At 34.1% G+C, this 13,677-nt stretch overlaps 1 protein-coding gene across 1 annotated transcript in view; it reads right to left on the reverse strand.

Moving 5' to 3' along the window:
* LOC113511402 (acid sphingomyelinase-like phosphodiesterase 3a) overlaps positions 1-13,677 on the reverse strand; it is an 87,470-nt gene that overhangs the window by 16,895 nt on the left and 56,898 nt on the right. The window contains exon 2 of the mRNA XM_052903271.1: positions 464-605. Coding sequence (XP_052759231.1) covers positions 464-533 — 70 coding nt within the window. The 5' untranslated portion in view covers positions 534-605. The remainder of the gene's footprint in view (positions 1-463; positions 606-13,677) is intronic.

Consider the following 13,677-nt stretch of genomic DNA (forward strand, 5'->3'; position numbering starts at 1 on the left):
AAAAAGCAGGTAAGTTAGCCAATCGTGATAATTACAAGTGGATTCAGTATGATAGTTTCCAGGGAGACCATGTGGAGGTCGACCTCTCAGGTTATAATGCTGGCAATGGGATTGGTAGTCTGAATTAGTAACAATCTCTTCCATCCCCGGTTTCCACATTACCTATGCCTATTTTTTTTAGTGGGTGATAATGGAATCCCACCCGCGCTATCGGTATACACCGGCGGGGCACCAGTGAAAGATGATAGGTGAGGATGAAGTAGGTCAGTTAACCCATCGTGACGAATTCAACAAGAATTGTTCACGATGGTTTCCAGGGAGAACCACGTGGAGGTCGATCTAATAGGGCATATTGCTAGCAATGGGACTGTCAAACTCCACTGCTAACAGTCCCTTTCCCCACACCTATGCCTATTTAAATGTCACTTCTAACCAAATATTTTTATAGCACGAATTCACTTACCAATTTTCGCATCAATCAGGTGAAGCCAAAGCAGGCTTGTGATGTACAAGGCGAAGTTACTGGGCCTCATGTTACAATGTTACATGGTGACCGCCGCCGACGATTGTCCGTTGCCCGCTCGATCATCTCGTAGTTTGGATAACTGTTGACAAAAATAAAATATTTATTTTCATTTATGCGATTATTATTAGAGGATCTGAAAACCTATTGTCGAAAATATGAGCTCCCTGCCGAGGTTTTCCCAAGAGACTACAGCATGGGGTTCTTCAAAAGGGGGGTAAAGAGGTTTCTTCAGGGTCGGCAACGCGCGCGTAATGCCTCTTGTATTGCAGGCGTTCATAGGCTACGGTAACCGCTTACCATCAGGTGGGCCGTATGCTTGTTTGACACCTCAGTGGTATAAAAAAAATTATTGAAATGCAAGCATACTATAGTTTCATATCATATTAAATAAAAAAAATATCCATTCAGTCATTGTAAAAGGAATATAAAAATTATAATAGTGTATAAGTTATAAGGTACAGTAAGTATGATAAGTTACATGTGTTTAATAGGTTCCCCGGATACAGGCTCGACCCATATGGGGACCATTGTTAAGCAATTCTGTAAGTTACTGTTTTAAATAAAGCTTGTTATTATTATTATTATTTATCCACTACTGCCGTGTAGATCCCGGCATAAAATGGACTACCCCTTCGTTTCCCGTGGGCGTCATACGAGGCGACTAAGGGAACTTATGGTGGAGGAATGGGCAGCAGCGTCCCTCTTAAAAACGTTTCCAAAGCCTAACTGCGGTTGCCAATCCACTTGCCAAGAGTAGCAACTACTGACAAAACCCCCCAAGGGGGAGCTTATGTTCAGCAGTGGACAGTTAAAGGCTGATATGATGATGATGATAAGGATAAATGACTTTCTTTTATAAAAAATATGTTTATCTATCAATCATGGCCAAAGCGATTTGAATAAGATTTGGTACACAGACGGTCATCCGATATATTCATATGAATTCACGTGTACACAGCTGCATTGAATCATTATCATTAATAAATCATTCATATACATTCATTAAGATTTCGTGACGGGAAATGGGGGAAAAGTAAACAAATGATGAAGCGGACACGTGAGCGACTAACAAGCAACGGTTAACAAAAAACCTCATTTGCACTCACACACCCTACAGTTGTACGTCAATCTCTCAGAACAACGATCGTTGTTGAGTGGCCAGTTACTCGAGGTTATAATACACAAGAAATAGCGGGAAAGTTACTGAATTGTAATGAAAATTCCGGGTTACGACGTTTGTTCACGCCAATGTCCGAAAACGAAGTTTTCTTTTATTAGCGTGAACTCCAGAACAACGAAGTTTAAATAAATGTATATTGTTTATTACAAATTGTGAAATATGATAGATAATTTTTAATTCTGACTAGAAAATATAGACCGAAAAATGAATGAATACAACATAATGAATACATTCGAAAAATTAAGTAAAAAAATTTGGTAAAAAAATGTTTCGACTTGCGAGTTGGCAGTAGGGAGCATCGTTTACCAGGATCTGCTAGTAAAATGTACAAAAGTGGTGTAGAAGTTTTTTTTTTGTTTTTTATTTAGTTTTTACTAAGTTGTACTGTGCTTTTTTGAAAAAAACCAATAAAGATATATATTGTTTTTTTTTCAAAAAATTTGTTTTTTTTATATCTATATTGGTAAGTTGGAGAATATTGAATGATCATAGAGAGTTGATCATAGATCAACTCTTTACAAAAGACCAAATTACATTATTTATTCTAACGTTTGGTCATTCAGTATTTAATCAGTAATGATAAGGAACAATTTTATACATTAGTCTTTTAGTATAATACAAACATCCATCTTTTTGTGATTATTTGAGATTTTACTCTGTATTTATAAGTCGTTTAATCTAAATATAATTTTATAGTGATTGTGTCTTACAAATATACAGGCAGATAAAGAGACAGATATAACTAAAGTATAATAATAATTTAAAATTAGAACACAATCTACGCATGAAAATTAATAATATCAATCCTGTTACACCGCGATCAGTTTATAACTTGCGCCAATCTAGCTTAGTGGTTCGAGTAACTCGCTTCGAGTGCCCATTTGTCCGTCACAACTGACCGTTTCAAGTAGCGGCCGAGTGGCAGTCGTGTTTATGTTTTGCTTAGTTTACTTAGGCCGTGTACGAATTGTGTAAGTCATAATTCACGTTCATAATTCTAAATAGGGTAGTTAGAGTAAGAGTATTGTTTAGTCAAGTAATTCTAAATGCACGATGTAGAATTTCTTACATATCAAGAATTGTAAAAGGTTAAGGTCAAATAGCTACTGAATGTAATAGATCGAGACTCATGACCTTTTCAAGGCAAAAAAGGGCAAATTCTGACATGGGAACTATGTACGGTTTGGCATTTTATTAATCCTTATTTTTATCTTACAATAGCTTTTACCTGCATCTTTGTTTGCGTGACCGGGATATGTTTATTGACCGGGATATAAAGTAGTCTACATCTTTCTAAAACCCATATGGTGTATACCAAATTTCATATTGATTGGTTAAGCCGTTAAGGCGCTATAAGGTAACAAACAAGCAAGCTTAATTTCACATTAAAGTATCAGTAAGGATTTTTGTCTATTAATTATATATTTTAAGTACCCGTAACCGGCGAGCGTGTATGAAAAGATTGATGAATGTGGAAGAAGCGAAAGAGGTTTGTTTGAATCGAAGCATTTGGCGTTCCATTGTTTCTGCCTACCCTAATGGGAGACGGGCGTGACAGATATGTATGTATTTATATATTTTTTATTAATTTACTTAGCATTATTGACATCATCTTTGTTTAAACAAAATTTTATAAACTATAGTTTATAAATTCGGTACTTTTAATGTATTTGTATCTGTAACCGGTTTTAAAAATAGTTTCTTCTACAGATTAGTTTAACTTTTCTTTGTTGAACATAAGCTACCCTCATAAGGAGGGATTTTGCCAGTAGTTTCCACTCTTAGCAGGCAGGTTGGCAACCTCAGCGTGGATTTGGTGATGTTTTAAGAGGGACGTTGCTACCCATTCCTTATCCATTAAGTCGCCTCTTATGACAGCCATGGGAAAGGAAAGAATGACCATATTATTCTGGGAGCATACTGTGATAGTGAATATCAAGGATTATATTGTATTTAAAAAAAATATGCGAAAAGTTGCTAGATACAAATAAATAATTTTAAATATGATATTTATGAGTCAATGTTTACTTGTTAACTTGTTGCATGTAAAAAGTAAATAAAATAAAAATATTATAATTATCACTTTCTGAAATTTTACTAGAGGAAAACTTTGCATAAAAGTCGTTTGCTTGAGTACCTCTGTTCCATTTGTGTTTTTACCGTTAAGCAATTGTTTCCATGGCTACATTTAGGTGACAGTTACCACTTTCTATCAGGTGGGCCGTCAGTTTGTTTGCTATTGGATTCGAAGTTGCATAAAATGTCAAGAACAAAATGCATTTAGGTATCAACATCATCAGCATTTCAGTCATTATCCGTCTACTGTTAGACATAGACCTCCCCCATAGATTGCTAAAAGGAACGGTCCTGAGCCACCTGCATCCTCTGACTCCCTGCAATGCACTTGAGGTCGTCACGCCATTTAGTGGGGGGTCGGTCTACACTGCGTTTGCCAGTACGGGGTCGGCACACAAGAACCTTTCTTCCCCATATGTTGTCGGTTTTTCGAGCTAGGCGACCAACCCATTGCGACTTCCGCTTGCTTACCTTTCAGGATATATCTGTTGCTTTGGTTCTTTTGCGATATCCTCGTTTCGGATCCTATTACGTAAAGAAACTCCGAGCATAGCCCTCTCCACAGCCCGCTGAGTAATTTGAAGTTTTTATATACGGGCAATCGTGTAGGACCATGTTCCGGTTCCATAAGTCGTAACTAGCTACAGACCTTCGTTTTCAGTTTTTGAGATATTTTGGATGAAAACATGTGGCGTAGTTTTTCGAACGCATTTAAATTTACGTATTTACAATATAATTTGTATATCATATTAGGACAATATTCGTAGATTTTTCTTGAACCAGTTTTGTTACATTGATCCGTAACTGGCTATCAACTTCTCTGGCCCTTCGACCTACTTTCACAAAGTTTCGTATCTGAATTGAAAACATACGACTGCATACTGGGACACCTTTACAGAATATATAGTTTGATATTAGAATAAGTTTTAAGTTATAAATTGTCGTTCGCATCACTTACCCATTTTTTCTTGTTATTCTAAGTACTATGAAAAAAAAAAAATAGTTAATTTTAAATTTTCACGTTGTTACGACCACGACATTATAGAATCCATCTCGAAATATCGGAACGTAGGCAATAAAAAAACAGGTATATAGGTTTCATTTACCTGCAAAGGTTTTTCATTGCGTTAAGTCCCAATAGTGTATTTAAATTAAAACAAAATGATTATTATTATTATTATCACTTTTTTTTTTATAATACTTCTTAAAACAAACAAACTGAGGGTTCATCTAATGAAAAGCTGTAAAAACTTCACCTATGTACATGAATATAACCATGGATACACTGTTATACTCACAGTATCTCTCATGCAGTGCCATTTATAAGAACTTTTCTTTCATAGGTAAAAATGGAATGGTAACCCCGCTTGGGCTATCTGTATACACCAGCGGGGCATCAGTGAGGGATGATAGATGAGGATGAAAGCATGTCAGTTGGTCATCATAATGGCCCCTAGAGGGAACCACAAGAAGGTAGCTCAGTAGGGTATGTTGATTGCAATGAGGCTGGTAATCTCTATTACTGACAATCCCTTCTCTCCTCCCATTCCTAAAGACCGTGGTATTATGTAGAATCTTCAAACAGAAACCCAGCGATGCAAACACAGCTGTTTCGTGGCATAAACATGAGTAGGATAGAAGAATACATGCAGACAACTTTTATTCAAAGTTTTTTAAAATTGAATTGGTTGAATTGTTCTATAATTTGAAATCTGCAGATTCAAATTTTCTAATAACTAAAGGAACTACAATAGACATTACATACATTTTTATTGCATATTTTTTATGCAACTTAGAATGGCAAACAAGCTGACGGCCTACCTGATGGAAAGTGGTCACCGTCGCCTATAGATATGAGCAGTACTGTGGACATAACAGAGTACACTGTTTCGCCCGTGATAACCCCCATGCGTTGCCATCCCTGAGGACTCATGTGTTATTCCTCTATACCCTGCAAATTCACTGTCATATCCCATCCTTCAAACCGAAACATAGCCATGCAAACAACTGCTTCATGGTAGAAACACGAATGGAACAGAAGTACCCAAGCAAACGACTTTTATACAAAGTCTCCCTCTGGTGAACACGTTTACGGAACACCTCTCCTCACATGTGATTTGCATGAAGATTTTATAACAAGTTAAATTGACGCATTGTCAAATTTCAATTAAAAGTTCATTCGTGTATTTTATAAACATTTTGTTAATTAAAAAGTTTTTATATACTAAAGTATTCTTGGAGACTTGGAAGTTTCCTTAAGTTTCCGGATATAAGTAATATTGCAGGGGCTTCTGCGTTATATATAAAGGATACAGGCATCACTCGTCTAATGTGGGCGCTTATAAACATCACATAATCAGGATCTCATGCAAAAATTGATTAAACACACAACACACGACGCCGCGACGTTATAAAGCTTTTGTCTCATTGCGAGCGACAAAGGATACAGTATTTAACTATCTTTTATGCAGCACCTATTAAATTAGCATTTCCTTATAGCTAGCGGTTTCAGTATTAAGTCAAGCTATTAAGATTAGCTGCACAATGAATTTTGTTGGTAACCTTAGTGCTTTCTAAAGAGTTAATAGTTTAAATTCTTTTTTTAAAACAAACTTTATGTTACGGCTGCGTTTAGTTACTAAACTATTCCAAAAGTAAAGACTGAAGTAAAACATACAGCATTAGTTAGATTTAGAAACAATAATTGTTCATTTTATAAAAAAAAAACAAATAAAAAAATTACATTATACATAGAAACGCAAGATTTTTAGAATTGCAACTGAGTACAAATATGCATACTTTTTATGTATATGATATATATAAAGATCTCTATAAAGCAAAGTACAATACATCAGTGCAAGGAAATTTCTAAGCAAAATCCTATAGGTACTACACCGCTTGGCCAACACTAACATTTTCCATTTATGAGGAGCGCTCAATCGTGATTTGTTTATGAATTGATGTGGTAAGAGCAATTTAGAAGGAATTTTTATATATTTTCAACAAATAACACGTTTTACAAGAGACGTGAGACGTTGGAATAACTCAATAAGTAAATAAATATAAATAAATAATTTATAGTTATTAAACTAACATTATATACCTATATCACCAGAGGGAGACTCTGTACAAAAGTCGTTTGCTTGGGCACCTCTGTCCCATTCGTGTTTTAACCGTGAAGCAGTTGTGTTTGCATGGCTGTGTTTCGGTTTGAAGGGTGGGATATGGCGTGAATTTACTGGGTACACCTGAGTCCTCAGGAATGGCAACGCATGCGGGGTATCATGGGCGAAACAGTATAGTCTGTTATGTCCACAGTACTGCTCATGTCTACAGGCGACGGTTACCACTTTCCATCAGGTGGGCCGTCATCTTGTTTGCCATTCTAAGTTGTATAAAAAAATATATATATACCTAAATTATTTGTATGAGATACAAATTGTAATCATAGTGGGTGTCTTAGCGGTTGCTCTAATAAATAAATAGTTACTTTCAATAGAAGTTAATGAAAATGTAATCGAGTATCTTCAAATATATCATAGAAACAATTTCAAATAGAAACATTTAGTTAATCTACTTTTGATTTGTCTTTTGTTTACAATAAATTGTCTATAGTCGAGTAAACATGTTTTGTCAAACAATAAAACTTCATCCGCAATGTCTCGAAGGCAATCGGACAACAGCCGAAAACGTGATAAAACCGTTTCTTGCTTGGATCCGTTAAGAGAAGCTCTCTTCTGAGTATAGAAGGATTTGTTTATAGAAAACCCGCAAAGGGTGCAGCGAGCTACTTGTGTTTACCGTCGGTAAATTACTTTGTATTTGTACTAGGCCTTCTAGGGATCCGCGGTGTCGGTACTGAATTTTACACTAGCTGTAACCTTTATCCTCCTTTACCCTTTATCCGAGTAGTAAGCATTATCTATTAAATTTTTTCACCTGCGACTTTGTCTGTGTGACTGAGATGGCAGTATCCTATGTCCTTTTCTATCCCATATAGCATATTGTAACTGATCGCTGTCTGTACATGGAAGATATAAAATAAAAACTATTGTAGGATAGCTTTATGAACGTAATAGAACCTAAAACAACGTTTTTTAGAATTTTTGTTTATTTGTCTGTACGTTTGTGCGCGCTAATTTCAGGATCGATTTAAACATATGGGAAAGGCTTATGTTCAGCAGTGGACAGTTAACGGGTGAAATGAAATAATGATTGTTTTAAAATAATAAAAAAAATGTTGGTTTTCACTACCTATAGAAGTAAGAATATGTTAAATAGAAAATATTGATTAATGCAAGAAGCAAAATACATGAATACAAAGCTTGCTGTAAAAGATGCAGTTTTCATTTTATATTTTCACAGTCTTGGCTGTATGATTTTGTGGCAAATTTTCGTATAAAATCATTATTGTCAAAGTACTGAACCCGCAGACGAAATGTAGTTGCGTTGACAGTTTATTTTCGCAGCTGCATCCGAAGAAAATAAAAGGAGTAATATTTGCCGGACTTGTTGACCGTAACCAATGGGAGTCGAGCAAACAACTTGTACTGTTTCTGTTAAACTTTTAGTACAAAGAACAATATATGTTGTTCTAGTATTTATTTATGTTTCTTTGAATGGGAAATATCTGGCCAGCAAGTCTTCTCTTGAATCTAATATCAATATTAATCCATTCTATTACCAATAACAATTATGTATTGCTCTCGTGAGAAAATAATTTAGAATCAGGTTAAAATTAGGATCGACAAGTTACACTAATATGTATCTACCAAAACAATATGCAACCATTAAGTCGCTGATCTTATATTAATTTTGTTAAAATGTATCGCTATTATGATTAAAATGTATCACTGAATATTATATTATTTAAAGTATTGTCTTTAAATAATGAAAGTTTGTTATAAAATTTATATTTTAGAAATACATTTAAAGCAATCCAATTAAAACTTCCTGACCTTACAGTCCGAAGTTTGGTTTCTCAGCCGACGAGAACAAAATACTTTTTGTGCTGATTCAACTTTAAAAGTACAAAGAAAATCGTTTTTCAGCTTGAATAAGGTTCGCTATTTTTACTTAGTTATTTACAAACTGTATGAATAGATTGCACTAAGTTAATTTATAGAACCAATGGTACAATACATTGAAAGTAAGCAATATGATTGCTCGGAATTGCTTTTAAAATAGCATATTTTATTTTTTCTTTATCGTAATCATTCTCTCTCTTTTTCTTCTCATTTTAATAATTAATTCTTTACTACTACTAGTTAGTTAATTTGAATATATACATACATACATATTTCGCCTGTCTCCCATTAGGGCTGCCTACCTTAATAGGCGAAAGGGATTATTAGTAATAGGGTCTAATTGACCCATTGCTAGCAATACATCCTGTCAACCTCATAATATATCATTTACTAATATATCATTTACTATTAAACACAAACTCCACCCAAGAACTGCTAGAAGGAACAGTCTCGAGTCAACTGTATCCATTTACTTCCTGTAATTACTCGTATATTTGATGTCTCGCTGTATTTAGTTTTGGACCGTCCCACACTGCATTTCCTTGCTACTGGAGAACCTTAATGACTGTATTCGGAAATAAAAATAGTACATTACTCTCGTGGCTGGAAATAAAGCAATTAGCGGCCAAATAATTGGAAGGAGGATGCGAAGCAGAGTAATCCCACAGTGATTTTTAACTAAACGAGCCCATTAATTGTTACTTGGACCGTGACTTTTGTCTCCAATTTGCAAGGGAACAATAAAATAGTAGTAAATAAATATTTTTTTATACAACTTAAAATGGCAAACAAGCTGACGGTCCACCTGATGGAAAGTAGTAACCGTGGCCTATATGTAGACATGAGCAGTACCATGGACATAACAGAGTATGCTGTTTCGCCCATGATACCCCCATGCGTTGTCAATCCTGAGGACTCAGGTGTTATTTTTCTGTACTCTGTATATTCACTGCTATAGCCCACCCTTCATACCAAAATACAGCCATGCAAACACAACTGCTTAATGTTTGAAACGCAAATAGGACAGAGGTACCCAAGCTAACAACTTTTGTACAAAGTCCCCCTCTGGTTAAAAATTACATTACAGTCGATAGAAAAATTGTTCAGCAAATTTTATTGTTAACGTGTTGGGATTATATATTATTATAATAATAATATTATATTTATTTCCTATTCAATATATTTTTCTTTATCCATAATATGTATAATTATATCATTACATAATACTTTTCCTTCCTATCCCGTGAATTTTATAAGAAAGGGCGAGGAATGGGCAGCAGCGTCTCTTTTAAAATATCTCTAAAGCCTGATTGCGGTTGCCAATTCGCCTACCAAGCGTGGTAACTACTGGCAAAACCCCCCAAGGGGGAGGCTTAGGTTCAACAGTGGACAGTTAAAGGCTGATATGATGATGATGCCGATGATAATACTTTTCTTATATCTGAAATTAATCTTCCTTCCCCTTTTTCCAGGATAGGAAACCATATTTGGGTATAAGTCTTCTTCAGGTTTAACCAATTATCTCTATTTTCTGCTCTTATTTCCCACTTTTTACCTGCTGTAGCTGTAATATTATCCATCGTTTCCTAGATCATTCTTTTTTTCTTTTTACCATTTGGACCAGTCCAACTTATTGCTTCTATTATCCATCTTTTATCTTGATGTCCTGTCCATTTCCATTTTAATTTTAGAACATGATATAGTGTTTCTATTATATAAATCTTTTGTCTTATATATTCGCTCCTGACTTTCTGCATTTGGAAGTTATTTTGTTGAAAATAAGCAGAATTTATGGCATCTTAGGAAACCTCTGTGGGTTTTGGTATTGTTTGTTAATAAATATATAAATAGCGCAATTAATTCATTTTTTCTGAATGGATTTCTACAAATCTTATGTCTATTTTAATTATATTTTGTAATAGAGTTGTTTTGTCATTATTATAAAATAATATAATATGTTAAAATTTTATATGTATATAAAAAATATTATAGATGGTTAATTTTTTTAAAGAATGGAAAAGGCAAAGTACCTAACTTATACGACATGATGGTTTTTTAAAGAGTATACTAGAAAGAAAAATAAAAGGTAAAAGAGGAAAGAGAAGACCGTGAAATATATTCCATGTAGTCATGGGACAAATAAGGGAAAAAATAGATGTCATATCGTATAGGGACTTTACAAATACGGTTTGGAATAGAGCTGACTGGAAGAGAATGCATGAATTAGTTGCCTCGACAAGAGGAACCTCTTAAACGAGAATAAGGTAATGAACGTCTGCAATACTAGAGGTATTACGTGCGCATTGCTGACCCTAAAGAAATCTCTCAAAATACCCCGTCGTACTTCGTTGTGTCTTAACGATTGAAGCCGATTTTTTACGAAATAAAATGTACATCTCGTAAATTTGATTTCACTGCGCATAATGTAATATTATATAATGTATTATATTGTTCAATTATTCGGGACTGCGAGGCAGTTAGGTATTGGTGTGGGTGGACTTAAAAGGGAAGGGTAGCATACATATCTACTGTATTTATTATTAGCACCATTATACACAAGTTTAGATGTTTAGGATATATTAGGATTGTTGTTGGTCAAACATGTTTAATGAAAAAGTTACTCGTACGAGAAATTTAGACATTAATCCTACTAATTTGTAAATGTGAAAGTTTTTAAAAACTCAGTTTAAAGGGAAAATTTCATAAAAGTCATTTGTATAAGCACCGAGCGAATAAGGATTTATTTTAATTCTAATTAAAAATCATATTTATTCAAATACATATCGTTTTTAAGTTCTTTTAAATCGTCATCTTTTATGATTGTACTGCTGGATTCGTAATGTTGTCATCTGCTAAGATGAATCCGCAAGAAACTCAACAGTTTTTTTAGATCTCAGTTAACAATATTTGTGTTCATTTAAATGATAATACATTTTTAATAGCACGAATACCATACCAACACCAACGGCATTGCAGGTGCTCTGCCGGCACTTGAAAAAGGAATATGCTCTTTTCTTGAAGGTTATGATGTCGTATCGGTTCGGAAATACTGCTGCTGGAAGTTGATTCCAAAGAGTGGTTGTGCGTGGAAGAAAGTACTTTGAAAAACGCACGGTAGAGGACCGCCACTCGTTCAGATGGTTGGTATGAAATTTTAGTTTATGGCGGGTTGTACGGTGGTGAAAATTAGTAGCAGGTATAAATGAAGTTTAGAGAACAAAGTCCAATTCCTAAATTATGTAGCGTAGTCGTACTTATAAATAACTATATCTGCTATTATTATTACTAGATCACATGTAACATCGTAACGTCAACACTTCCAACATAAAGACAAAAGCCGATTTCCAGTTGTGTTCATCAAAAAATCAAAATCCGGGATTTCCTTGAAATTTTAAACCGACGTGGCAATTCGTTGCAAATTTGAAAGCATTGCATATCGATTGCCGGTTGTCGGATGGCGTATGACGAAATCGGATTAAGCGTGTTAGACGACCTTACATAAGCGGTAGCAGGTTTTAAGCGACATCACAAGTAGATTTTGCCTTTAAAAAAAAAAAGAAACAAAAGTTCAATAGTGACACTAACAACGAGATATTAAGAAACTTCATTAATTTAAAAATATTTGAATTTAGAACGCGTTATTCTATCTCTATAAGCAGATTTTGCATTACAAAGCTCTGTAAAGAAAAACGCCTGTTTTAATCGCGACAACTGTAACTGCAAATACGGCAAAATTTAGAACTTCTGTTATGTCCATGATACTGCTCATATCTGTAAGCGACGGTCACCACTTGCCATCAGGTGGGCCGTCAGCTTGTTTGTATTTCTAAGTTACATAAAAAAATACGGCAAATAAATATTTTCAGTCTCTTTCTTTCCTTTCTTTTTTTCTTTTGTCTCTTTTTATTTTTTCTTATATTCCAGTACAATTAAATGTATGAAATTTTACACTATTATTGTTTATTTCTAATACACGTACTTTGTTGCAAATTTGAAAGCGATCAGTATCGACTGTATGTTATCAAATGTCGTGCAATGGAATTGGTTTAAGTGCTGCCCTTAATGATTAAATCTTTTATAGTGAGTTTTAATACTAAAACCTCAGATTATATACTTTTTTACAGATTAGTTGCTTTGTAACTAATGAGACTATATTGTAAACTATTTTTTTACCGCGGTTTACTTTTTAATAGTCTATATTAGTACCAGTTTAGGTTTTCTTTTCAATAAACTGAAGGAATATAGTGCATTCAGTTTTCATGTGTATTAAGATAGTAGTAGAGTAGTTTCTGTAAATAAATCTAAGTTAAACATTAGAGACAGTGAAAATAGATAGATAGATAGATACTTTTTATTGTTGTCTCCAAAAAATTACAATAGTAAACTTATTATAGATATAAATAATTACAAGAAATAATCACAATGAGAAAACAATGGGCGACCTTATCGCTAAAAGCGATCTCTTCCAAGCAACCTTTGAATTGAGAGGAGTAATTATAAACAGTTTGATCGATGATACGACGTAAATTCAATTTTTTCTAAATATGGTGATGTAATACATGTAATAATGTAAATATGTATTCCTACTAATTTTTATATATATACATACATACATATACACATACATACTTGAATTATGTCATTGAAAGTACTTATTAATAATACATTGTAACGAGCAACCTGATCATATGTGATCTTTAGACTGCGTTGTTACAAAATATTCCCGATAGCACACCCACGCACTTCTTCTACAGAAATTAAATATTCAAAAATTTATATAACCACCTTTCCTTATCTTCTTAGAAACTCACATTGGCTTCATTAGGGTTTGTTTAATATTAATAATCCATACTTTGTGATAATAAAAC

This window comes from Galleria mellonella, unplaced genomic scaffold, assembly GCF_026898425.1.
Source record: "Galleria mellonella isolate WM207_F2 unplaced genomic scaffold, CSIRO_AGI_GalMel_v1 utg1386, whole genome shotgun sequence".
In the NCBI taxonomy this organism is placed as follows: Eukaryota; Metazoa; Arthropoda; class Insecta; order Lepidoptera; family Pyralidae; genus Galleria; species Galleria mellonella.